This window comes from Octopus bimaculoides, chromosome 3 (genome assembly GCF_046866305.1).
Source record: "Octopus bimaculoides isolate indiv1 chromosome 3, ASM4686630v1, whole genome shotgun sequence".
NCBI classification, from domain to species: Eukaryota; Metazoa; Mollusca; class Cephalopoda; order Octopoda; family Octopodidae; genus Octopus; species Octopus bimaculoides.
In genome coordinates this window covers 46498791-46525806 of record NC_142930.1, presented here as the reverse complement: position 1 = coordinate 46525806, position 27016 = coordinate 46498791, and the positions used below count along the sequence as shown (strand labels likewise).

The 27016-nt window shown below is 35.8% G+C and overlaps 2 protein-coding genes and 1 long non-coding RNA gene across 4 annotated transcripts in view; 2 read left to right on the top strand and 1 right to left on the bottom strand.

Annotated features, from left to right (window-relative positions):
• Positions 1 to 931: 931 nt before the first annotated feature.
• Positions 932 to 16002, top strand: LOC106870151 (uncharacterized). Of its 2 annotated transcripts, none has more exons than XR_016241020.1 (3): positions 932 to 1814; positions 10741 to 10822; positions 15420 to 16002. It is a non-coding gene; the product is annotated as an uncharacterized LOC106870151 (long non-coding RNA). The 2 variants fall into 2 exon arrangements; XR_001409491.3 differs by lacking the exon at positions 932 to 1814 and adding an exon at positions 4168 to 4306 and having other exon boundaries at positions 15420 to 15556.
• LOC106870149 (uncharacterized) lies at positions 13789 to 26955 on the bottom strand. The gene is made up of 4 exons (XM_014916150.3): positions 26819 to 26955; positions 17554 to 19897; positions 14987 to 15099; positions 13789 to 14142 (listed from the first exon to the last, which is right to left on the bottom strand). Exons 2-4 carry the CDS (start codon positions 17676 to 17678, stop codon positions 14003 to 14005), a joined length of 378 nt encoding a protein of 125 aa, XP_014771636.1. The 5' UTR covers positions 17679 to 19897; positions 26819 to 26955; the 3' UTR covers positions 13789 to 14002.
• Positions 26875 to 27016, top strand: part of LOC106870147 (serine/threonine-protein kinase 3) — a 36984-nt gene continuing 36842 nt past the window's right edge. Inside the window, exon 1 of the mRNA XM_014916148.3 lies at positions 26875 to 27016. Within this exon, the coding sequence (XP_014771634.1) occupies positions 27009 to 27016 (8 nt within the window). The 5' untranslated portion in view covers positions 26875 to 27008.

Sequence of the window (27016 nt, the reverse complement as noted above, 5' to 3'; positions counted from 1 at the left end):
TTTATCAATTTATTTACTTATTTATTTGTTTATTTATTTTGATTACTTATACATATGATTGTAATAAATTAATTAATAAATAGATCCAAATGAATGTTTACAAGCTGATGTTTGTCGATTGATTATCCTCTCCATTTTCTTATTTGCTTTATAAATTCTGGGTAAATTTCTGCTTTACCCCCACTCATACCAATTATTCAATTGCGCTACTGCCCTGCAACAGTAATCACTTGGATATAAATACGTAGGTATACACGCATGCACACACACATATTTTAGCAGAAGTAACAGAGTGACTCGAGGTCTGAGAGTTTTGGAAGTGCCAACGCACAAAACTCTCAAACCTTGTATCACTCTGTTACTTCTGCTAAATATTAATAAGAATAAAACATTATTTCTGCAATTTTCACTGTCTTGCGCGCTTACGCTTTGGTATTCCGCTGAATTTCGTTTTGAGAACAATTTAGGTCTTAGTAGACACAAGATGTGGTCTATTTCTAGCACATTAAATGTCCACTTTAGTGGTCAACGTTATATTAATAAGAATATACATATACTCATATTTGAGTTCTATTTTTCCTGTTTGCATCAACATACCTATATATATGTTTTGAGAAGTTAAAAGTTATTGGTCAGTCATAAAGTGACCATTGGTTTCACACCTATTAAGCACTTAGCAGTATAGGTGACTTGTCAGACTCAAATGGCGGCATATACAGCCTATAAAATAGGTGCAACACTAATGGTCACTCTATGACCAGCCATAACTTTTAACTTCCTAAAAAAGTAGATTACTGCTTTAATGCATTAGAGTGTGCTTCTTTTTCGGATATGTGAACTACTGACAATTCATATACATGAGGGCGTACCTAAAAGTAACCGGAAACGTTCTCTGTGGGACTAGCCCATTGTAGTTCAGGCTTCCGCCGCTAGAAGCCACTTGATGAGACCATCAAACATAAGTTTGCTGACCGGTGGCAGCGGTTGAGGTTGCACTGTCACTTGTCGTGTCTTTGTGTTGCAGTGCTTCTCTCCTGTTTGTCGATTTTTGTGATAGCTGAAATGAAGGAACAGTGTGCTTCCATGAAATTTCTGTTTTCTGCTGGGGAAAATGGTAGCTGAAAAAGTTGTCATGCTTCAAGCAGCTTACAGGGACACTGCCATGAGAAAAACACAAGCTTTCGAGTGCTTTTCTTGCTTTAGGAAGAGTCACTTGTCGCTTGAAGGGTCAACATCAGCCTCCTGAATGAATGAAAACATCATGGAAATTCATAAATTGATCTTGGAGAGCTGTCGCCGAACAATTGACAAACTTGTTGATAAGACTGGTGTGTCCTGGAGCTCCTGCCAATGAAATTTGAATGAGGAATTGCAAATGAAAAGAGTTGCAGCAAAATTTGGGCCTTGTTTGCTCAAGGAAGATCAAAAGCACTCGTGACTGAATGCGTGTCGTGAACTGAAAGAAAGTTGGAAGTTGATCCAGACCTTTATTCAAAGGTCATCACTGGTGACGAAAGGTGATGCTACAGCTACAACCTGGAAACGAAGCAGCAATCAGGTCAATGGAAGCATTTAATGTCACCACGCCCCAAAAAAGCGCGTGAAGTGAAGTCCAATGTCAGATGATGCTGATTTGTTTCATTGATCCGAAAGGAATTGTCTACATAAAATTTGTTCCTCCTGATCAAACTGTTAACCAGACATTTTACATTACAGTTCTGAAGCATTTGCGAGATACGGTGAGACGAAAATGCCCCGACCTGTGACAAAGTAGAGAGTGGTGGTTTCGTCACAACAATGCACCTGCACACAGTGTGAGTCAGTTTTTTTTTGTTTGTTTTTTTTTACTAAAAATGGCATGGCCCCACTTACCCACCTTCTCTATTCACCTGATCTTGCTCACTGCAACACTTTTTGTTCTGTAGTGAAACTACCTCTATCACCATTATATACAAACAAATGCGAGTGTAGCAGAAAACACCTTATTCCCGCCTGCTGTGTCATCACCTGACTGACTATTCTTTGCGCGGGTAAATTATCTCCAGTCCGTTCACCCCAGAACGCAAACCGACCAACCGTAACCACTAATAAGGTTACGTGATAGAGTGTTTTTCTAATGCTCTCTGGAGCCCCTATTTTCCTATAAATAGCCTAAATTATCCGCGGCAAGTCGTCGCGGATCAAATCCTCACAGATCTGGTCGTAGACCACACACGTAACACAGCCAGCCAGTATAACACCAATCAGCCAGCAGTTCCAGCGACGACATCAACAGCCTCGTTCAACTACGACTACCAGCATCAACATGACTTCTACACGTACACAAGCTACCAAACAGCCACCGCAGCTTCTCTTCTCAACCCTGTTTGTGTGAATCGCCTCACCACGAAATAACAACCAGAATTCAGCCTGCGAAGAACATCTGTATTCAAGAATCCGGCCCGGCATAGAAGCCCCAACATCACGACGAGTGACCGCTTTGCCTTAACCTTAACCTCTTATATACAGACACTTACTACTGTGTACCCTAAACTAAGAACTGGTATCTTATATTATTATCCGTGTTACTGACTCTTATCTATACTCTGTAACTCTTACATACACATACATACATTTGTATACACACTTTTTTGTTTACATGACAGCCAGTCTTATATTGTGTTTTATTATGTCGCATTCACACTCACACACAGACATACAATTTAATGCTCCAATAAATCTTACTGTTATTCATCTTTATCGGTTGCGTTTCTATCTTGTTCTTCCTGGCAAACTTCTAAGTTCTCTATGTTATAGTATTATAACATATGTTCATTTATATTTTTGTGTCGACCGTGTGACGCGTTAAAAAAAGGAGCCTGTTTTCCATTCGTTAACATTTCTCCTTTTGGTTCGCACGGTCGTTCTTACAGTTCCCCCAAATGAAAAAAAGTCTTTAAAGGAAAACGTTTTGCAGACGTGGAAGAAGTGAAGGGAAAAAAACGATGGAGGCGTTAAAAGGCATCACTTTACAAGAGTTCCAGGACTGCTTCGAACAGTGGAAAATACGTCTGGACCGATGCATTGCTTCAAACAGAATATTTAAAAGGCGGTAAAAGTATAAACATGTAAATCTAAGTGAAGAAAATGATATTATAAAATTCTAGTTTCTTTTGGGTATATATATATATATATATATATATATATATATATCATTATCACGTTTGTCATCATTCAGCATCTGTTTTCCATGCTGGCATGGCTTAGACAGTTCGACTGGGAATGGTAAGCCAGAGAGTTGTACCAAGCTCCAGTCTGATTTGGCTTGGTTTCTACGGTTGAATGCTCTTCCTAATGCCAACCATGTCAAGAGTGTAGTGGGTGCCTTTTACATGTCACCAGCACGTGTGCCTCTTATATATCACCTGCACAGGTGCCTTTTATGTGTCACCAGCACTGGTCTTGATCACTTGTCATTGCCTCTGTGAGACTCAATATCTCAAGAGCATGCTTCACCACCTCATCTCATGTCTTCTTGGGTCTGCTTTTTCCACAGGTTCCCATCACAGTTAGAGATTGGCACTTCTTTACGTAGCTATCCATATACACTTCACACAGCTGTCCTTGTCCGTTGGTTTCGCACCTATAAATCGTTTTGTAGTATAGGCAACTTGTGAAACTCAAACTGAGTCTGACAAGTCACATTCACAGCTAAGCGCTTCATAGGTGTGAAATCAATGGTCACTCTCTGACCGGCCGTGATAATCAACCTTCTAAATATACTACTTCAGTTAAATATGAAATATCAACAGTCAAGGAAAGTTATCAACTGAAATAAGATACTTTCTCAATAATAGAATGCATCCTCATGTCAGTATTAAAGTGTTCAAGCACTGCAAAAATTACAACTGGCATTTCTCAAAGAACTATAACATCCTCCTCTCTATCATTTTATATAAATGAAAAATAAGGTACAGCATTGGAAAATTTGAAATTGGCAAAGGCGGGATGGGGGTAGAAGAAAAGAAATCAGCAAAATCAGTTAGTGAACCGAGACAACTAGAGTCATGGCCACAAGCAGGCAGCCACTAAAGACAAACGGCCAGAGGGAGAAAGAAGGGAAACAATCAGCAACTATAAGACACAACTTAGCTCGACTCTATAATTTTCACTAGCTCAATTTCTTGTCTGTATTCTATCTCTACTGTGGATTACTACTACGAGAACGTGTACGCACATACCGGCCGAAATTAACTTTCTTAACCTCGCATGCTCTTTCAATTATATTATACCTGCCTGTTGATGTATGACATTATATTAAGTAACGGTAAATAAATATTTCTTTACAACATTGATCACTGTTCTTTTATCTTACAAAATGGCAAACAACGCCTATAACACATCTCGTTACAATTGGTGACCCCGAGCTAAAGGATTGCAGCCTTCGCATGAACAGTTGTCACATACATCGATAACAATTTATAACCCTGACTAGGAATAACTACTTCCTTCTGATGCGACAAGAGCCGTTGCATATCGTTACAACTATCATAATATAAACAGTTACACTAGTGACCACTGATTCCACCTTAACCATACCGTTACAATTGGTGACCCCGTCTAAAAACAATTGCTACCTTCTAATGCAACATAACTACAGATTTCTGCCCCCGCTGACTTTGGATATTCGTAACTTTCAGAAAAAGGAATATTTTTTAATGAAATTTTCTACGAATATGTGTTATATCATGTAGATTCCGAATATGCACATTTTGTTTTTGGCGGCTGAGTGTTTTAGGAGTGGGTGAGGTGGGGTGGGGAATTTCGGAAAATTCACTGGAGTCCACTTCAATTCGTCTTAACTTTCAAGAAAATGAATATTTTTAAATGAAATCCTCTACAAATATACCTCGGACTATGTAGATTCCGCGGACATAGGAATTTTGGGGGAAAAACAAATGAGGGCTATTTTTGAGGACCGTTCCCCACTCGAGGGTGTTTCGGAACAAGTCCATATTTGTTTAATTTTCTCCGTTTTGTGCGTTTGTGCATCCGTAGATTTCTACCACGCACACACGCACGCACGCATAATTAAAAAAGTTCAAACGGGAAATTATTCCATTCAACATCATGTTTATTATAGAGATTGTTAACAAATTATACTTTACACTTCTATATTTAACTGTGCGTGTATATTCCTTATTTTTGCTTCTGATGTCTTTTGCCTTTCTATCAGAAACGTTTACCTGAGAATTTACTCAAAGTGAAAAAAATCGTATGCAAAAGATAAGTCGTCTTAATAACGTATTTCAGTGTACCAGACCTTTAGCTGTTATTTTTAGCATAACGAGTTTTCTTTTGGGGGTGCTTCATTTGCCTTCATTGCCTGTTTGTTGCTTCAGTAGAAATTTACGGATGCACAAACGCACAAAACGAAACAAATATGGACGACTTGTTCCGAAACACCCGAGTAGGGAACAGTCTCAAAAATAACCCTCAATTGTTTTCCCCCAAAATTCTTACGTTCTCAGAATCTACATAGTCCGTGGTATATTTGTAGAGGATTTCATTTAAAAATATCGATTTTCTTGAAAGTTAAGACGAATTGAAGTGGACTCCGGTGAATTTTCCGAAATTCCACACCCCACTCCCTCCTAAAACACTTTTCCCAAAACATTTTGTATAATCGGAATCTACATGATATAACACATATTCGAAGAAAATTTCATTAAAAAATATCCATTTTTCTGAAAGTTATGATCATCCAAAGTCGGGGTGGGGGTCAGTATCATCCGTGAACAAAAAAATAAATAAATAAAATAAACCAGCCTGCTGGGTGTTAACAAGTATGTAGAAAACGAATATAAAAAAAACAAGTTTACGCTAACGACCCTGGGGTGGGGAGAGGACTTTCGGAAAATTCAAAAGATCCCATTTTTCCGTCATAACTTTCGGTAAAATGAATATATATTGATTTTTTTTTTTTTTTTTTTTTACGGAATCCCACGTTTTCTGTTATGGAAGATCCGGTTCTGAAAAATTTTTTTCAAAAATCGCATTTTCAAAATTTCAATTTCCCCTATAGAAAGTAACCTATTCTATATACTGTATATATTATTTTATATATATATTTTTATACCGGTCCTCCCGAGGGTATTACTCCATATATTTCTAAACATTTATCTGTGAATGTTGATTCATATACTTATTAATACTTATACATGTAGGTGTATTCATATACCTCTTATGACAAACTACCCAACAAAAAATTACATTCCTTTCATTTCATCTCTATTCTAACCTGAATACTTTTTATTATAATTGCAATTAACTTTATAACTTTATACATTTATAATACTACATATGTTCATTATTTTCCATTAATCTCTACCTCTATCCTCTCTGTTTCTCTCTATCATTGCAATTAACCTTAACCTTAATTTAGTGCCTAATTTATTTTTATTAATTCTACAAATCCTTCTTAGGATATTGCTACCCAATTAACTGAACCCCTTTTTGTAAGTGTCTATTCGTGTATTCATGAGTAATGATATTTAGATTCATTTATACATATGGGTATTTTCATGTGCGTGTAAACTTATTTATGTATATTTGTAGGCATGTGTATATATATATATATATATGAGTGTGGATATTTATTTGTGTATGTATTTAATTCCATCAGTATTTATACATGTATATGTGTATGTATGTGTATATGTGTATGTATACATGTATGTATGTGTGTATACATATATGTTGTATGTATATATATATATATATATATATATATATATATATATATATATATATTTATATATACTTATATGTGTGTGTGTGTGTGTGTGAATGTGTTATGGGTGTGAGTGTGTATATGTATATATGTGAACATGTTCTTTTAGTTTATTTTATCTTATCATCATCATCGTTTAACGTCCGCTTTCCATGCTAGCATGGGTTGGACGATTTGACTGAGGACTGGTGCAACCGGATGGCTACACCAGGCTCCAATCTAATTTGGCAGAGTTTCTACAGCTGGATGCCCTTCCTAACGCCAACCACTCAGAGAGTGTAGTGGGTGCTTTTACGTGTCATATTTATGTGTGTATGTATGTATATAGGTGTGTATCTATGTGTATGTATGTGAATATATGGGTAAATTATATCTGTGCTTGTTGGGTATAAACATATAGGTCTTCATATTTTAATATAATAATATACTACACGTTTACTTCCCTTTAGCTATATTCTGTAATAGTGAAAATTTTTCATTCATATTTTTCATTTTTTCTTTTCTTGTTGAGACAATTATTTTTCAATTAGAAATCTATCTCAGATGAATTCATAACAGAATAACATATTCCTAATCACACATATTATTTATTACTACTCTTAGTATTTAAAGACTCTTAGACAATTCATTCCTTGAATATGCTGACAGATTTAACGGATCCAAACAACGCTATTGTTTTCAAATATTAGCAGACCAATTAAGTTGTAGGATTGGCATTGGTCTTACCCTACTCATCATAGGGGTATTATGATGAGAATTTTTGTTAATAAATAACAGCACACTTAATTTATACCCAAATTATTTCTTCATTGATATAGTTATGTATTGATTTCCCCAAACATGTTTACATGAAATAAATTTTGTTAATTTTGTTTATTAATTGTAATTAATAAATAGATCTAATTGATGTTTGTCAACTAATTATCTTCTCCATTTTCTTCTTTGCCTTATAAATTCTGGGTAAACTTTTGTTTACCTCCACTCATACCTATTATTCAATTGTGCTATTGCCTTACAACAGTAAGCATTTGGATATAAATACATAGCTGTACATCCAGTAGTCTATTGGATATTTATTATCTGTTAGATGGTTGTTTAATCACTGGTGACAAAGGGCCTCTCGCTCAGAGTAAAAGGCAAACTGTATGACGCATGTGTACGAACAGCCATGCTACATGGCAGTGAAACATGGGCCGTGACTGCTGAGGGCATGCGTAAGCTCGCAAGGAATGAAGCCAGTATGCTCCGGTGGATGTGTAATGTCAGTGTGCATACTCAACAGAGTGTAAGTACTTTGAGAGAAAAGTTGAACCTAAGAAGCATCAGTTGTGGTGTGCAAGAGAGACGATTGCGCTGGTATGGTCATGTGGCGAGAATGGATGAGGATAGCTGTGTGAAAAAGTGCCACACTCTAGCGGTTGAGAGAACCTGTGGAAGAGGTAGGCCCAGGAAGACCTGGGATGAAGTGGTGAAGCATGACCTTCAAACATTAGGCCTCGCCGAGGCAATGACTAGTGACTGAGACCTTTGGAAATATGCAGTGCTTGAGAAGACCCGGCAAGCCAAGTGAGACTATGATCCGAGGCCTCTGCCAGGGATGTAGCCAGCTCACTTATGCATGCCTTTCCTTCATTGGACACGAAACTCTGCTTGTGAAGACCTGTTGAAGCAAATGAAATCGAAATCGAAATTTAACCAAATTCGATGACAGGCACCCATGCCCACCTTCCTTCATTGGACACTAAACTCAGCTTGCGAAGACCTGTTGGGGCAAGTGAGATCGAAACTGAGCGAAATTCAATGACTGGCACCTGTGCCAGTGGAGTGCTAGCAGCACCATCCGAGCAGGATCACTGCCAGAGCAGTGGTCTCACTTCCATGCCGGTGGCATGTAAAAAGCACCATTTGAGCACAATCGTTACCAGCTTCGCCTTACTAGCACTTGTGCTGGTGGCATGTGAACAAAACATTGAACTGACTCCTGTGTAGGTGGCACATGAAAAACACCATTTGAGTGTGGCTGTTGCCAGTACCGCTGGACTGGCCCTTGTGATGATGATATATATATACATACAAGTATACCTTGGCTTAAGTCATTTCAGTTTAAGTCATTCTCAATTATACGTCGGTTTTCAAAAATAACATATGGGAAAATAAAAATCAAGTGAAGTTATTTTACTCAAATTTACGTCTGTCCACCACAAGTATTGGAATCGTAAAATCACTAGAAAACCGTTAAAAGCACATAAAATCATGTTACTGTAGAATGAATAAGAGAAAAAGGAATATAAAATCATATTAAAATATGTACAGTACATGTTAAGATACACATCAATAAAGTAGTGCAGCTTAGTGAATGAAATCATGAAATCGCCAAATTGTATGTATGTATTGGTAAATATAAAATAATTTTGTTTTGTTACTATTGCGGAATAATAATAATTACTGAATTTGTTTTTTGAGCTTAAAAAAGGCTTTTATTTTACCATGTCTTATTGCAAAACGCATTCATAAATAAAGTGTCCACGATGTACAGTAAACACCGTCAAATTGTATTCGTAAATTTAGATTACCTTTTTTTTTTACTGTACTGTATTAAAAAATAAAAATTATTTGTCTGTAAGCTTAAAATAGGTTTTTATTAAACATGTATTATTGAAAATGCATTCATAAATAAAGTACAGAACTGGGAATGGTTATTGGTTTAGCCTAGAGACAATTAAATTTGGCCTAACCTAGCAATAAATTAATTTGACGTAAGTTGTGTCTCCTTGAACCAATTAATGATGTAGGGTGAGGTATGCCTGTATATATATATATAAATATATATATTTACATACACATATACATATATATATGCACATATGTATTCATATATATACAAATATGTATATATATACATATACTTCTACATATGCACACACACACATATACATATGAATCTCTATACACACATACATATATACATATGCATCTGTATATACACACACACATATATATAATATACATATGCATATATAAATAAATATCAGAAACTCACCGCAAGGCAAGTGAACAGCAGGAGACATCTTCAGAGGAAGAACATCCCTCCAAGTTCTTCAGACCTCATTCCTGACACTCTATGGGAACTGGGCCCACCCAGGTCATAACTCCTGCTGCTTTCCAAAACCTGTCTCTAACAAGATTTGAACCTAAGTCATTCTTTTTGTGATTTTGTGTTCCCAGGTTTGTATTTCAGACCACTAGGCCATGCTGACCACAAGAAGAAACCAGATCTCTTCTTTATATTTCCTATAAATAACCAAGGTAATCTATAACTTGGCCCAGCTCTTTTCAGCAACATCAGAGAAACATTTGATTGCGGCAGTTCTTCTGTGGCCTTTGATACCCAATCGTCCGAGTAGCCAGCAGGTTGAAGCAACCACAATTCCTTGTGATCCAACTTCAACTGATTTCACAGCTCACCATATTTGCTCATCTTAAAGACGTGCTGCTCTTTGATGTAGCTCCTGTATGGTACTAGCAATTCAATGAGAATCACTTTGGTACCCCGTTCAAACCATAAGATGATGTTTGGTCACAAACCATTCTTGGTGATGAACTCTGGGTACTTCTTGTGCTACTCACTGACATCTGCAGCTACTTCCCAATAATCTTTTGAGTCCATGGAGGTTCTCTCCTGCCACAAATTCACATTCAATTATCTTCTTTGCTCCAGCCCATTCCTTTCCCTTTTTGGTTATAAAGGCCACTTTTGATTTAGTTGTGTCCCAGATTGAAGTGGTCAATTCTTCCATATGTATCTGCCACCAGCAACAACAGTCTTGCAGGATATATATATATATACATATGCATCTATATACACAGACATGACAGAAGTAAAAAGACACCCCATAAAACATCATTTTATGTTTATTCTAACTTGTAATGGCTTATATTTTTTATTAACTGACATTTTTATGTTTCAGATTCTATATGTGACTGTTTCATCATGCCATTTACAAAAGAAGCCTTGGAACTGTCTGAATTTCAAGGAGGGTGTAGCGGCAGGTAAATAGTTGAATGATCTCCCTTGCATGAAAGATCAAAGAGTAACCCCCCTTTTCTGAGTTTCTTGAAGCATCATCATCACAAAATGTAATTCTTAATTATTCAAGCTTGGCATTTCTCTTGGAAGTTTCTAGAATGTCTAGCATACCCTTAATAAAAACAGCTTGTTAACCAAGCTTTTCACTTCTTAGTCGATTAGACTTGGAGCCATTCATGTCATTGCTATGTATGTCTATTTCTCTATGCCCTATAGCCGATACTGACTGAAAGTCACCACTGCTCTGTTGTTCTACATTTCCTATCTCTGAACTCTCTTGCATAAAATTACTTCAACTAACTAGCTTCTATAATTTGATTTCATGTATTATCATCGAAAGAAGAATAAAAAATATTTTTATGCAGTAAATGTATAGATCTTGTATTTATTCTTTCATCTCTGTATGAACTTTTGTGATAACATACATGCAGCCACATCAACATAACTGATATGGACCCTGAATTCTACCCTTTGGTTACACCCAATGAGTGGCTGTGTGGTAAGTAGCTTGCTGACCAGCCACATGGTTCTGGGTTCAATCCCACTGCGTGGCACCTTGGGCAAGTGTTTTCTACTATAGCCTCGGGCCGACCAAAGCCTATTTGATATATTTAATTTGATGTATCTAATTTGTTTATCCGCATGATTGCCTCTATACCCACTCAATTTGATCCTTCTTATAGCCTTCCTTTAACTTGTGGAATGAACCCCTGTAAAGACATTGGAATCTAAGTTTGAATCGTTTGAGCAACATTATGTCTTCTATACAGAGAATCTCTGGATCTCCTCTGTGAACTACATATACACACATATATATGTATATAGATACATATATATATTCAAGCACGTATGTAAATATATCAATTCATGCATATACACATACACTATTCAAACTATTTCGCTTCTTCTGTTTTATTTTACCAATTTTTTAAAAATTGTAATTTTATTTTTATGGAATTGTATTTGTGTGCAAATATTGTAGTTAATATAGCATTTTATTTATCAGAAAAATTATTTGAAGTTTTCTAATCTATCTTTAACTATAAAATATTACAATTTTATTATTATTCACTATTACTGAGCATAAAATATATGTAATTTAAGGTGTAAGTACCATCCTACTGCCTGAGGTATTAGTCATTCATATTTTGTCATAGTTGAAGAGGATCTCAGTTCTGCAAAAACAGTGTTTCATTTTTTATGCTTTTGTCAAGAGTGAACAGCTGCACCCATGACCTTCACAGGATTGCTGAAACTGGTAAAGATTGACCTAATTGATATCCAGTTTAAATAACTACAGGACAAACACAGGCAGTGGTTTAACACTGAAAAAAAGAACTGGAAAAAGTGATTAGTGTAGGGCACTAAGCTACTGGTTGACGTGCTATTGGTATGCAACTTTATGCCAGTCAGTCAAGTGGATTTTTTGGATGCAGTGTAGGATGTTGATATAACAACAGTAACAATCATCCCAGAAGCAAATGCAGTATTAACCATATTTGAAGTTGTCATACTGATAATCAAATTCATCCATTTGTAGGTAATATCCTATAAATTCTCCAGAACTAGACATTTGAAGATGCAAATTTCTATCTTGCTGTAGCAGAAGCACAACCAGCTTGGGCTAATTGTCATTGCAAAATTCAGACATTTGCTAAGAATGTTGTAAAAATTGTACTGTTGCTTCTAAACTGAGTTTGTTAACTTCATTAACTTGAAGAACTTTCTTTCTTTCCTCACTGCTTCTTAGACTGACAACCAACTGAGACAATATGAGTTTTTCACTCACTGACATTTTCAGACTTTCAAAATTGCAATATTCACTGGTGTGTCTCAGATTTGAAATAAATTAAGAAACTGACTCATTGGGTTTTTGAAAAGTGGAGAAGAATTTTGCTCTTTTGGCTAATATCAGTTTCTTTGAAGGAACAAAATGATTTAGAATCAAATTTTTTAGGTCATTGTAAGTCATTTTCATAATATTCTTCAGGATAATTTTTAATGCTTCAAAGAAATGAATTTCATAGCCATGGGATTTTGGTCATTATCTTGTAGGTTATCCTTTAATTCATCCACGTAAGCTTTTGCTTGGAATGCGATGAGCCAGGTTGAGACATTTTCAATCAACTGTTACCAAGAAATTTACCTTACTCTATCAGCAACGCCATTGTCAAGTTATGTTATTTGCTTATTTCATAAGCACGGATATAGGAACAAGGATCAAATAGCTGTAAACTGTGAATTTCTATCTCACCGTAGCGGAAGCACAACCAACAGCAGAACATATTAGAAGGATTAACAACATTAACTGTAATCCTGTAGCGATGGAATCAACTGTGTGTGTCCATTTATTTTAATTGCAATATATAGAAAAAAATGGACAAGTTCACATAAAACTCATGCATACCATGTAATTGGCAATTCTTAATTATTTAAACAAATGTACAGTATTTGGTTGTATATTGATTAGGAGTTCAATACACAACATAACTGAAGACTAAAACCCCCGAACATCAAAACATAGTTAAAAGTCATTAAGATTTAGATTGCAGTATTATATTGTTAATGAAAAATTAAGTAGTACCTCTGTGTCTTTTTTTCCTACTGGGTAATTGTTACCGTCATTCATAAATGTAAGAGATATGTTATTGATGTCAATATCCTGGAAATAACTTATAAATTGCTTTGGGGGTAGAGAAAGGATACACTTGCAAAGCCCTCTTTATGACATTTACTGTAACACTCTAGAAACGTTTCACTTCCTGTTTCCACTGATTCTTCACCATTAGTGAAACTGGATAACTTTCCAGAGACAATCAATAAACACATTTCAAGTAGTAAAATAGGACTGTCTCTAACAATAAAAACATATAGTGTATGCTATAATACTTTTAGTGTTATATTTTGTAAAATAAAAAAAACAAGAATCAAAAGCATCAAATTGTTTTTAATTGTTCTAATACTGTAAAACAATACTTGTATTTGTTGTAAATTAATTCTAAGATGAAGTTTTAGTATATTCCAGCGTCTTCACCAATAACATTATCACTGTTGCTTGTAGATTAGATTAATGATTAGTTACATAATCCAGAAGCTGATCTAGCACCACTGTATTTCACAAAAATAACCTACTGTTCAATACATCAATGCTGTTTCTTTCCTTTTTTTGTGAGAACAATGTTTTCTTCCACAATGTCTTTAGAGTTCAAATATTGTAGGAGATTATCAATAATCTCAAGTGAAGTCAAATTGTTAGTCTTGTAAAGTGTAATAGTATCATCATCTGGAAAAAAATACACCAAAAATATAGAGGAAAAGGAAGAAAAATGTTGATATTTTTTCATGCCATCCTAAATTGAAAAATTGAGATTAAATCAATTTTGTTGCGGGTAATAATGACTAGGTGATGATGAATAATCAGTGATTCTGGTTACATCAAGATTGAAGGTGAATAATTCAGGATAGCAATGAGTTATTCACTAGAGTTTTGTTTTCAGTCTTCTATTCATTCTGGTCATTGAGACAACCATAAGTATTCTAGACCGGAAATTTTCAACTAATGACCTTTTTCCCCAATAAAGAATCTGTTGAAGAACTGTAAAAATAGCTTGAAACTTTGAAAAATGAGTTTGAGTCAAAATGCCTTCAAATTAACACAACAGACATGAAATAATTATCTTGTAGCAAGAGGCATAGGAAACTCAGTAGCTTGAAATCTAAAAATGTCAAATAGTAGGAATAGAGATGGTAGAAATCTAAGCAACTGATATACAAGTTAGAACTTTAGACACACTAGTATCTATATGTCAGTCACAGCAACTATAAAATAAAAGCAATGGAATACACTGATACATTGGTACAAATGTAGATGGAGATACAGGATAGGTGCAAGGAAATATAGCTCCCAATGCATATGCCTGTTGGATGTAATCAATTTTCAAATAAGTAGGATTGACAGATTAAGTTAGTAATAAAAACTTCAACAGATTTTCATGTAAGTACTTCCATAACTTTTGAAGCTTTCAAGTTTCACTCAGGGTGTGTGCATGTATATTGTATCACCCTCTATCTCTCTCTCATATGTGTGTGTGTGTGTGTGTGTGTGTGTGTGTATACTTCCAACTTACTGAAGTTTATTTCCATGACTGGATCACACAGATTAGATTTCACATCAACCTTCATGGTCACCTTGGGATTTGTACCAAGAATTTTTCTACTGTTCAAGTGAAACAAACATTCCCTGGAATAGAAAAAGAATACCATGATAAAATAATGAACTTACTAGTTCTTCAGTGTAAAGTTATATTTGTGTATAAAGAAACAGAAAATTTCTATTTTTAAAATGCTGCTTCATCAAATGCATGTTTTCTCGTCTAAGGTTATCTAAACCAGGTATGCAAGAACTGTTGAAATAATTTTTTAGTGATAACCAAAGTAATGTGTCCTATGGATAAGCAAACTAAACTGCCTATCAAAACTGGATATTAATAATTAAATACAAAAAATAATGCTCAATTCATTATACAAAGGTGAAGTTAAGTCTGCATTATTTCTTTCCAGGTAAACTGACATCTGGCTGTTCAAAGAAAACTTCTAAAGTAACAAGTAGTGACTTCTCTTGAAAATGAACAAAATTTAGCATCATGGTGCTATCAATACCTGCAGAATAAGGGCTTAGCCCCTAAGGATATTCATGCTGATATGGTTGCTACATTAGGGGATGATACTCCAGATTTACCAACAGTGCAAATGTGAGCAGCTGAATTTAGGAGGGGTACTGAAAATCTTGAAGATGACCCAACTACCATCACTGAGGAAAACTGATTGTGTTCACCACATGGTGATGGATAACAGGCAATTGATTATATATCAAATAGCAATTAATAAAACTATTAATACCATTATTATTATTACACTGGTCAACAAGTATTTTTCATCAAGTGTATGTCAAGGTGTACTTAGTGTAGTTTTCAATGCTGATTTCAAATATACAATTAGTTTTTTGACATCATGTACAGTTTTCAAGATGAGAAAGTTATTTGGTTTTAGCTCTTGCATTATATAAAAATTCCAATTAATGATGTGTATGCATGTATTTCAGTTACAACATGGAAATATACCTTTAAAATAAACTACTTATCCATTGCTGCATAGTTCAGATGCAATATTTCATCATCTTAAATTAACCAATCAAGTTTTGTCTGATGAAATAGGTATTTCAACACCTGAAATTGTCCAGTCAGAATTGGTCTGATGAAATATTTCATCATCTCAAATTCAATATAAGTATAACCATTTGTATCTATTTTCTTACTTGTTTTATAGTGTTAATGATGTCAAGACAGTGTAGAAATCGTCCTGATGTGTTTTGTTATGTCTGTGGACAATCTATTGTGAAAGCTCAAAAACATACAATAACACCAGAGATCAAGAAGATTTATAAGCTATACTCTGACTGTCCTCTTGGAGATCAGGACAAGTTATGGGTACCGCATTTTATCTGCTCAGCTGGCTCAAATAATTATGTGACTGGTTCAATAAGAAGTCCATGCCTTTTGCCATTCCAATGATATGGAGGGAGCCGAAAGGCCATTTTAATGACTGTTATTTTTGCTAAAGTAAATGTCACAGGATTTTCTATGAAGAATAAACACAAAATTGTAATTCCAATTTGGATTCTGCAATGAGACTGTGCCTCACAATGAAAGTCTGCCATTTCCAGTTCCACCAGATGATGGTATTGAAACATCAGATGATGATGCAGACTGTCACTGAGGAAGATTATGTGGCTGATGACGATAGCTTTGAACCTCAGAAATTTTCCCAAGCTGAACTGAATGACCTTGTCAGAGACATATCTCTTACAAAAGATAAAGCAGAACTGTTGGCACCAAGACTGAAGAAGTATCTACTAGAGCACGGTGTTAGTATAACTTATTTTCAGCAGTAACATCGATGGACTTTTCGAATGTTTATCACAAAACCATGATCCTGCAGAGCGGCATTTGTTTATTGACTCTTCAAAACAAAGTTTAAAAGCTGTACCTTTAATGGTAATTTGAAGCTCTCCGGTCATCTTCATGCTATTGCCCATGAAAGATACTCATGGAAAATATGTGGAGATTTAAAAGTCATAGATTACATTAAGGGGAATGCAGTTAGGTTTCACAAAATACTGTTGTGTTTATGGGATAATCGGGCAACTGACAGACAAGAACATCACAAGAACGTCAGCGCGCATTTTTTTTTTTTTTCATATTCGTTTTCCACATACTTGTTAACACCCCACAGGCTGGTTAATTTTTTTTTTTTTTTTGTTCCCGGGTGAGGATCTTTATATTGACCGAAATTTGTCGGTGCAGATACAACTTCATGTTAATTATAGATTTCTGTTTTTCCCCTCTTTGGGGGGTGGGGGTTGATGAACGTAATATGAAGGATCGCTTCGAATATAAAACTGGTGCGACTGTCTTCCTCAGATAAACAAAAAAAATCAACATTTTGAGTTTCGAAAAATAATTTATTATTATTATTATTACACTGGTCAACAAGTATTTTTCATCAAGTGTATGTTAAGGTGTACTTAGTGTTTTTCTTTCTCACTTTTTATGTGAAGAATATATAACGAACACATAGAAAACACCAACATTATTTTAGTTATAATTTCAGTTAAGGCTGCAAAAGCTATACATACCTCAGCGAAGTGGAATCGCCGACGAATGGATTAAAAGTGAATGCAATCCTTTTCACGGGACGTAGGTTTATTTTAGATAACCGTTTTATTACTTCTTTCGTGACGTGAACTGGTGTAACGGCCATGTTTTAGTCACAAGGGAGATAACTGTGGTTGAAAAATTATTCATATAGGCAAATGGTGGGTACAGATTTCCAATGACAATGCCAGTTTAAAGAAAAAAGGAGTCACAAATAGTAATTCTAACAGTTTTAGTGGAAGTTCTATACCCCCAAGTTCCCCAAATATTTTATTCAATAAATAATGAACATCGTTGGTCTGCTTAGTATCTCTGAAATCAACTGACCTAACCACATCTCTCTCACTCTTAATTTTTTTGTTTTGTTATATACTAGGCTTCTTTCAGGAAAAACTTCCTTTTGTACCTTCCACCACCATAAAAGTTTTTTATATTTAAATTAGACATGGTGGAAAATTGATTTCATACCATGTCTTATAATAATAACGATGATGAGAAAGTCATAAAAATTAAGAATTTCAATTAAAAAAAACTTAATTTCTGTATTATGTATATTCACGGCCCAAGGTTTGGCAAATTTCATATAGTTAGACAACTCAGGCCTAAACGTTAGGCAAATTGGGACATGAATACACATAATACAGAAATGAAGTTTTTTTTAATAGAAATTCTTAATTTTTATGACTTCCTCACCATTATTATTATAAGACACAGTAGGAAATCAATTTTCCACCATGTCTAATATTTTTCAAAAACTTTTACGGTGTGATACAAAAGGAAGTCGTTCCTTCTTTCAATCTAGCTTCCATACCCATTTTTTGTAACTTAGTTTTATAGCCAATTTTTTTCTTGTACCATTAACTAACGTCTAATAATAAATTATTCCCCTTTAGCTATTCCATCATTCTTCTTCCTTGTCTCTTTCCTTGTGATTATAATTTTCACTGTAACCCCTCCTTTACTCTTCTTATCTTTCTAAGCTTGTGGAACTTATATATATATATATATATATATATATATACAAACCGAGAGAAATACTTAACTAAGAATAAACCAATATACATGGCATTTGTTGATCTAAAGAAAGCATTTGCTAGAGTACCCACTGTGTGATATGGTGGGCTCTGAGGAGGCTAGGGATTGATAAGTAAACAGACACGTCATTAGAATTTATTTAAATTTGAAATTATACATTCAAGTTGTTTATTAATTATTATAATGTGAATATTAATTATTTTAATGCAAGGACCCTATTGGGCATGCTAATGATCAGATGACAAATATTCTCATGAGGAATTTCTTGCCAATTTTCATGCAGTAATCTCAAAAGATCTGGCTTTGAAGACGCTTTCTTGTTCTTTTTATGAAGTGTCCTGTCCATTATGCCCCAGAGGTGTTCAATAGGGTTCGTATCTAGTGACTGGCTTGGCCATGGAAGCTTTTTAATGCCATTCTCTTCCAACCAATCTTTTAAACTCTGTGACAAGGAGCCCCATCTTCCATAAATAGAGAGCCTTCTTTAATCATTTCACCTCTGGAGTATGGACACATATGCAAGCTGATGTGGACTCCTTCCCCTCTCTGGTGCATTGCACAATTACTGTATTAACTGAAAGCAGGATCACAAGGTTTTCTGCAATTTTACGCTAAGTCCACCCTTCTGCAATATGGACATATGTATTTATATGAGTTTATACTTCCCTCACACTCTACCAGCTCTGATAGACCATTGCTCCAAATTGCTCCCCAGACCATCACAGACTATCCATTGTGTTTCATTGTTGGCTGCAATCTTTTCACATCAAATTCTTGATCACAGAGTCTTCAGACCCACACTTAACCACTGTCAGAAAATACAGCAAATCTGGGCTCATCAGAGAATATGACAGTGTCCCAAAATGCTAGTGGTCTCTCCACCATCTCACTGGCCCAAACTTTTCTCCACTTGATATTGGCTGGTCGAAGAAGTGACTTCCTTCTTGTTGCTCTACCATAGTAACCAAGTTTGTGGAGATATCTGACAGCTGTTCTGGAACTGACATCAACTTGTTCTGCTATGTCAGAGGCCTTGCAACAAGGATTATCCTGCATACTTCTCTTAACAAAGCAAAGGGCCCCGGTAAACCTGTGCAAGGTGATGTGGGCTCCATCTCCTCTCTGGTGCATTGCACAATTATTCTATTAACTGAAAACGGGATCCCAAGGTTTTCTGCAATTTTACGCCAAGTCCACCTTCAGATTGACCCGCAATACAGCCTCTTTGAAATTCGGACAGTTCTCTTGCTTCTTTTGTATGTGGCATGATTAAACAGTCACGTACAGAACCTGAAACATAAAAATAGCAATTAAAAAATATATATATAAACCTTTTCAAGTTAAAATAAACATAAAACGATGTAAAAAATAGCATTTGATATGAAATTAATGAAACCCAACAAAATCTAAAAACTCAACTTAAAATATTATCTATAGCTTCTTCATGATCTGCTGGAGTAGCTTTCTTCCATATATATTTATGCACCATGCAGTTAAAGAGAAGTAATTACTAAAATTAATCATTACTCATTTTGCCCCAATTTAGATTTTTTTTTTTTTTTAAACTTGAAGATTATCAAATTAGATATTAATTTGGAAAAAAATTGATGTGGAATCAAACAGAGAAAAGAATACTGATGGTTAAAGACCAAAAATTTTCCAGATATTTTATTAGCAACCTCAATTACAATCTGGTCAAATTTCTTGAAAAATTTCTTGAAAAAAAAATTACCAGTCACCTATGTTTCAAACTCTCAACTTCAACAACAACTAGGTAAGCTATACTAACCAATTTTTACTCCCAAAGATGATGCAATGGTACAAAATGGGGATGCAATAATTGCAATTTAATGGTTTCAAACAGGTAGGAAGAAAATAAGAAAAGAAATCAGAAATGATTTATTTTGACTCAGTTACCAATTTTGCCCCACTTCCATATACAAATTTCAAGTGTTTGCCAGAAAGACGAAAAATATAGGAAAAAAATAAGAAAGAAAAAAAGTTTGATTTAATGAAAAACATTTGAATATATATGCAATAATACTAAAACCAAACATGAAAGCTTTTAGCTGTTGAGAAATGTAATTTTATAATAAAAACTAAATTCAAAATATAAATTTTGGAACATTTCTTTACTTGTTTCATAAAATAAGACCAGTTCTCAATGCTTCATTGAAATAAGTTTGGAAGCAGAAATGTGTGTGTGTGCCTTTAACTGTTATCGGTCAAGCCAAGGTCGTTACTCAATGATGCATTGAAAGAAGGAGAGACAATAACTTTTTTCTCTCAATCTCTTTATCTGTAACATTTACACATTCATACTTAGGCACACACATACATACGTACGTACATGTGTACATACATACCTTTTCAGGAGTTTTCCATTTCTCTGTTGTTGTCCCAAAAGCAGCAACAATTCTCAGTGGCAAAATCTATGGTTATTTATCATAAAAGAGGACCCATTACATTTTATTAAGTTAAGTCAAGATATCTTTATATATTGAAAGAGAGCCTCTTCATGCCTAATTACTGGAATGTGGAGGCATCCCTGTAGTGCTACATGCCCTTCATAGCAGGGGTCTTCCAGTCTTAATAGATGCCTGGGGCAATTGCCCCCTCCACACCCCTATAAACCTGGCCCCGAAGGTATGCATGTGTGTGTTATGGGCATGAACACCAACAGCAACAGTAATATAAACAATAATATAGAACAAGTGGAAGGCATGAATATTTCACAGAATTACTGGTAAACTTATGGTTATTTCTGAAAACTTTATCCAAAAGACCTGAAAGCATAACCTGTGTTGTGTCTGTATCAAAAGATAGTTGCTCATCTGCTAATCATTGAAAAGTGAAGGAAACTGGAATACAATGATTACTTAATGCACTTTATATATACACTTTACATACTTTATGCACAATTTTTTAGACTTAATACACAACACTCTCGCTCTTTCTCTTTCACTCTTTGCTTTACCCTCTTTTTCTCTCTCCTTTTTCTTTCATTCTTCGTCTTTCTCCTTAACTAATCTCAATTATGTGCTATACATAATCGTGCAGTGGATTGGTCTGGTGAGCTAGGAGGCCACGTGTCTGGAAGAAGATGATCATAGAGATTGGGTTGTCCTATATGTGGGTAGTGGTTGAGAAAGATTCTACCACTCTACCAGCAACATCAAGGCCAAGATCAAGGAGGTGTTCAAAGATCCCAGGAATACATGTTCTGAGTTCTAAAGCTGCCTTGAGGCCATAGTGGAAACTGAGGGCAGATACTTTCAGCGAAATATTATCTCCTATCCATAATCTAGTAGATATATTTTCATTTTTAAAATAATTTAAATTTTGGATAGGATACTATGTTTTCTTTCCTTTTTATACAAACTGTCAAATGTTGTCCGAACACCCATATATATATATATATATATATATATATATATATATATACACTTTTACTCTTTTACTTGTTTCAGTCTTTTGACTGTGGCCATGCTGGAGCACCGCCTTTTAGTCGAGCAAATCGACCCCAGGACTTATTCTTTAGAAGCCTAGTATTTATTCTATCGATCTCTTTTGCTGAACCGCTAAGTTACGGGGACATAAACACACCAGCATCGGTTGTCAAGCGATGTTGGGGGGACAAACACACACATACAAACATACACACACACATACATACATATATACGACGGGCTTCTTTCAGTTTCCGTCTACCAAATCCACTGACAAGGCTTTGGTCGGCCCGAGGCTATTGTAGAAGGCACTTGCCCAAGATGTCGCGCAGTGGGACTGAACCCGGGACCATGTGGTTGGTAAGCTAGCTACTTACCACACAGCCACTCCTACGCCTATATATATATATATATATATATATATATATATATATATATATATATATATATATATATATATATATATATATATATATATATATATATATATATATATATATATATATATATATATATATATATATATATATATATATATATATATATATATATATATATATATATATATATATATATATATATATATATATATATGAATGAATGAGGATAGCTGCGTGAAAAAGTGCCACTCCCTAACAGTTGAGGGAACCCGTGGAAGAGGTAGGCCCAGGAAGACCTGGGCTGAGGTGGTGAGGCAAGACCTTCGAACATTGGGCCTCACCGAGGTGATGACTACTGACCGAGACCTTTGGAAATGTGCTGTGCGTGAGAAGACCCAGCAAGCCAAGTGAGATCGTTGCCAGTGCCCCTGGACTGGCTCTTGTGCGGGTGGCACATAAAAGACACCATTTCGAGCGTGGCCGTTTTCGTGCGGGTGACACGTAAAAGCACCCACTACACTCTCTGAGTGGTTGGCGTTAGGAAGGGCATCCAGCTGTAGAAACTCTGCCAAATTAGATTGGAGCCTGGTGTAGCCATCCGGTTGCACCAGTCCTCAGTCAAATCGTCCAACCCATGCTAGCATGGAAAGCGGACGTTAAACGATGATGATGATGATGATGATATATATATATATACATACACACACACACATATATATATATATGTAATGAAGGCATGCAGTTCTTGAAATGACTGTGTAACAATAATATGTATCAAAGCATTGAATAAATGAATGAAGAAGAACAATATTAATTGCTTGTTAAGAAGGACATTTTAGTCATATAATTATTATGATGGTTAGTACAATATGAAAAATACAACTGCTTCAAGTTGTTTGTATACACAACTTGTTTGTTGTTGCAGTAAACAAAATGAGTGACTGTGTGCTTTAGCTTTAGTTTCACTGTCCATTGTATAAATAGTAGATTCATTCATGAGTAACTATTAGAGAGAGAGACAGGGTAATGAAATCAATGCTGATAGAAACAGTAAGGTTTGTGTTGTTCCTTGTATAAAGGTGTTGCTTCTCCATTGGAGCTGGACAAAAGAAAGAAAGATAGATGCTCTCTGATGAGAAGGAACTGGCTTTTGGCTGTGTATTTGTATCATTCATAACTAAATTAAGTCACACTAAATTCAGGATTTTTCCTCTGTATGACTCATGGAAGATCAAGAAGTCAGCTTATTCTCATAAATCTCTTAGTGCCATAGGTGAGAACAATAGGCCGATGACTTGTAGAAAAATTTGGATTTGGTTTTAAATCCTAGCTTAGAAATTTAGTAGCTATTTGCTACCTATCTATACACACACATACATTGTGAGGGTGCATGGCTTAATGGTTAGGGTGGTGCACTCATGATTGTGAAGTCGAGGTTTTGATTCTTAGACTAGGTATTGCATTGTGTTCTTGAGCAAAACATTTCATTTCACATTGCTCTGTGATCATTGTGTCATCTGACATGTGGCATATCATGCACCTGCACAGATAATGTCAATTTGATGGAGGGAGTGAGCTTATGTGAAGACAAACACTATAAGCGAATCAACTGTGTGGTTGTTCAGCAAGAAATTTGCAGAACCTTCATATGTTGTCAAGAGAGTTCATGATATATATATATATCATCATCATCATCATCATCATCGTTTAACGTCTGCTTTCCATGCTAGCATGGGTTGGACGATTTGACTGAGGACTGGTGAAACCGGATGGCAACACCAGGCTCCAGTCTAATTTGGCAGAGTTTCTACAGCTGGATGCCCTTCCTAACGCCAACCACTCAGAGAGTGTAGTGGGTGCTTTTACGTGTCACCCGCACGAAAACGGCCACGCTCGAAATGGTGTCTTTTATGTGCCACCCGCACAAGCCAGTCCAGGGGCACTGGTAACGATCTCGCTCGAAAATCCTACGAGAGCCAGTCAGGCGGTACTGGCAACGGCCACGCTCAAATTGGTGCATATCATATGCCACCCGCACAAGAACCAGTCCAGGGGCACTGGCAACGATCTTACTTGGCTTGCCGAGTCTTCTCACGCACAGCACATTTCCAAAGGTCTCAGTCAGTAGTCATCGCCTCGGTGAGGCGCAATGTACGAAGGTCTTGCCTCACCACCTCAGCCCAGGTCTTCCTGGGCCTACCTCTTCCACGGGTTCCCTCAACTGTCAGGGTGTGGCACTTTTTCACGCAGCTATCCTCATCCACTCTCACCACATGTCCATACCAGCGCAATCGTCTCTCTTGCACACCACAACTGATGCTTCTAATGTTCAGCTTTTCTCTCAAGATACTTACACTCTGACGGGTATTCACATTGACATTCTGGACTGTTGCCACAGTAATGAAGCTAAAGCAGTTTTGGCACAAACTTGGCAGACATGCGTCTCATACCCAAATCTTCAGTGATAATGGACTGAACTGAACCATAACTAATCTGCACATCCTCTGATAACTCATGGATGGTGATTCGATGGTATTTGTCTCAGTTACGCTGGTTGTGGGTTTCCAAGAACATTCGGCAATATTGACATTTTTTCAGCCATCTCGGAAATGTCTGAACCACTCGTCCACCTGTATGTGGTTCATACACTTTCTGCAACTTTGTGCAGGCCTCTGAGCAGGTATTGCCATGACAACTTTCTCTGCCATAGTCAATGTGACCATCACACGCTACACACCTTCCTTACAAGCACTGCTGTAAACGGCAGAAGTGAGCTAGAATGTTAAAACTTAGTGTGCATGCATAGCAAAGTTCAAAGTCAATCTATGCCAAGCGACTTCACTCTGTGTGCTTTAGCTTTGTTATTATGGCAACAGTCCGGATACTTATTGATCAAATATACAGAAAAAAAAAAAATTCAAAAGACCGAGATAGGTGAGAGAACAAGAAGCAAGGCGTATTTATTTGACATTTTGGAAAACTAGAAAAATCTTTGAGCCTACACTCTTCAACTAAAAGATTGGGGAAAAAAACTGGAGAGAAAAAAAAAACCCCGTCGGGATTAATGGTGAGTGACAAAAGCAGTATTAGTTCAAAATAACAATATGTGTATTATATTTAAAGTATTTACATTCTTGAAAGCCTGATAAGTTTCTTGTAGATGTATAGTGTTAACACAGAAATTATACCAGTAACAGACAAAAACCGTCCAGCAGCAGAAGTAGCATTGCTAAATACGTATTTTTGCCACTTTAGACTTGGAAAGTAGTTTCAAAATTAGCCCATACTGATATAGTACAACAGTGATTAAAAAACCACTGATGTTGTTAACCTGTAGGCTGAATTAAAGTTCGTCAGGAGTGGACAGAAAGAGTATTAGTTTAAAATAAGTTAGTGTATCACACTCGGGATTTTGTCTTAGTATGCGGATGCCAGTAGATACGAAGCAGAAATATATATATTTAGCAATCAATGCTACCACCGCTGTGAGACAATTTTCGTCTGCTACTGATATATTTCTGTGTTTTTTTTTTTAAAGCCCTATACGTCTATAAGAATTGCTATCTCGAACAATGTATCACACACACGTGGCTAGTCGTTTGCTTAAAGGAATCATGCCAAGCTAACGAGTTGTAGCTGATCCTTGGGACATGTTATAGGTTTAAAATAACACCAGGCTGTTATTCAGCCACATGTTAGAAACCTGAGTGACCAGACGTATTATCGAAGGTATTCCAACCATGGACATCCCGTCTATTCGTTTATCTTGAATGACTATTGCGTTAATTTTTTTTTAAAGAGATTTGTCTGCTATTATGTAGAATAGTAGTTTTTAATGTTTTTGACGTCGTGGTATAAAGGACTTCAAATGAAAAATTTTCTGATTTACTTGACGTCGGAAGCTTCAAAAGATGTATTCAAATGAAAAATAAGAAAAAAAAAAACTCTGAAAATTATTGATTCCGGAGTTTCAAATAACTGAACTTATGAATAGCATATATTTTAATAAGCCCGAAACTATATTTTTTAAAAAATTCCGCACTTTACGTAAATACTACTTATAATGCAGAAGCGAATTGCGGTGCACTAATTGAGAACGACTGGAGTGGAGGTTCTCTCGTTATCTCGATTAACATTATACTCAGGGAAGTGTGGAGAACTGTCAAAACACACAAAAACAACACCAGTAAATTTAGCATGTGCGACTTGAAATAAAATTGAATCCTGTCTTCTCACATCTCTTATTTTGCAGTTTATTTATATAAAAAAATTAATGAACACCCCCACCCCACCCCACCTCGGATGTTAATAAAAGGGTTAAAGCCTGTAGAAAATAAGGATTTCCAATGTTGAATTTGAAGAATTGAAGAACGAGAACTTACGTGAAGGCTTACGAAAGTTTACGAGATGTTGTGCAATGGAGGCTGTATCTAGTTTCCGGGAAGGATACTATCGTTTGTTTCTTACTGGATTTACATGAAGAAGAGAAAAACAAGACAAGTTTAATAAAACAGCCTTCGGATCAGATGTCAAACATAAACTGGGAGTTAGAGATTGAATACAAACATCATAATGTCCAG

Excerpts from the sequence above, each read along its gene's own strand:
- LOC106870149 (XM_014916150.3), bottom strand. The coding sequence starts at position 17,678 with ATGGCCGTTACACCAGTTCACGTCACGAAAGAAGTAATAAAACGGTTA. Across the intron at positions 15,100-17,553 it reads GGCGATTCCACTTCGCTGAG|GGAATGTTTGTTTCACTTGA; the intron begins GTATGTATAGCT and ends TTTCTATTCCAG. Across the intron at positions 14,143-14,986 it reads AGTCATGGAAATAAACTTCA|ATGATGATACTATTACACTT; the intron begins GTAAGTTGGAAG and ends ATTTTTTTCCAG.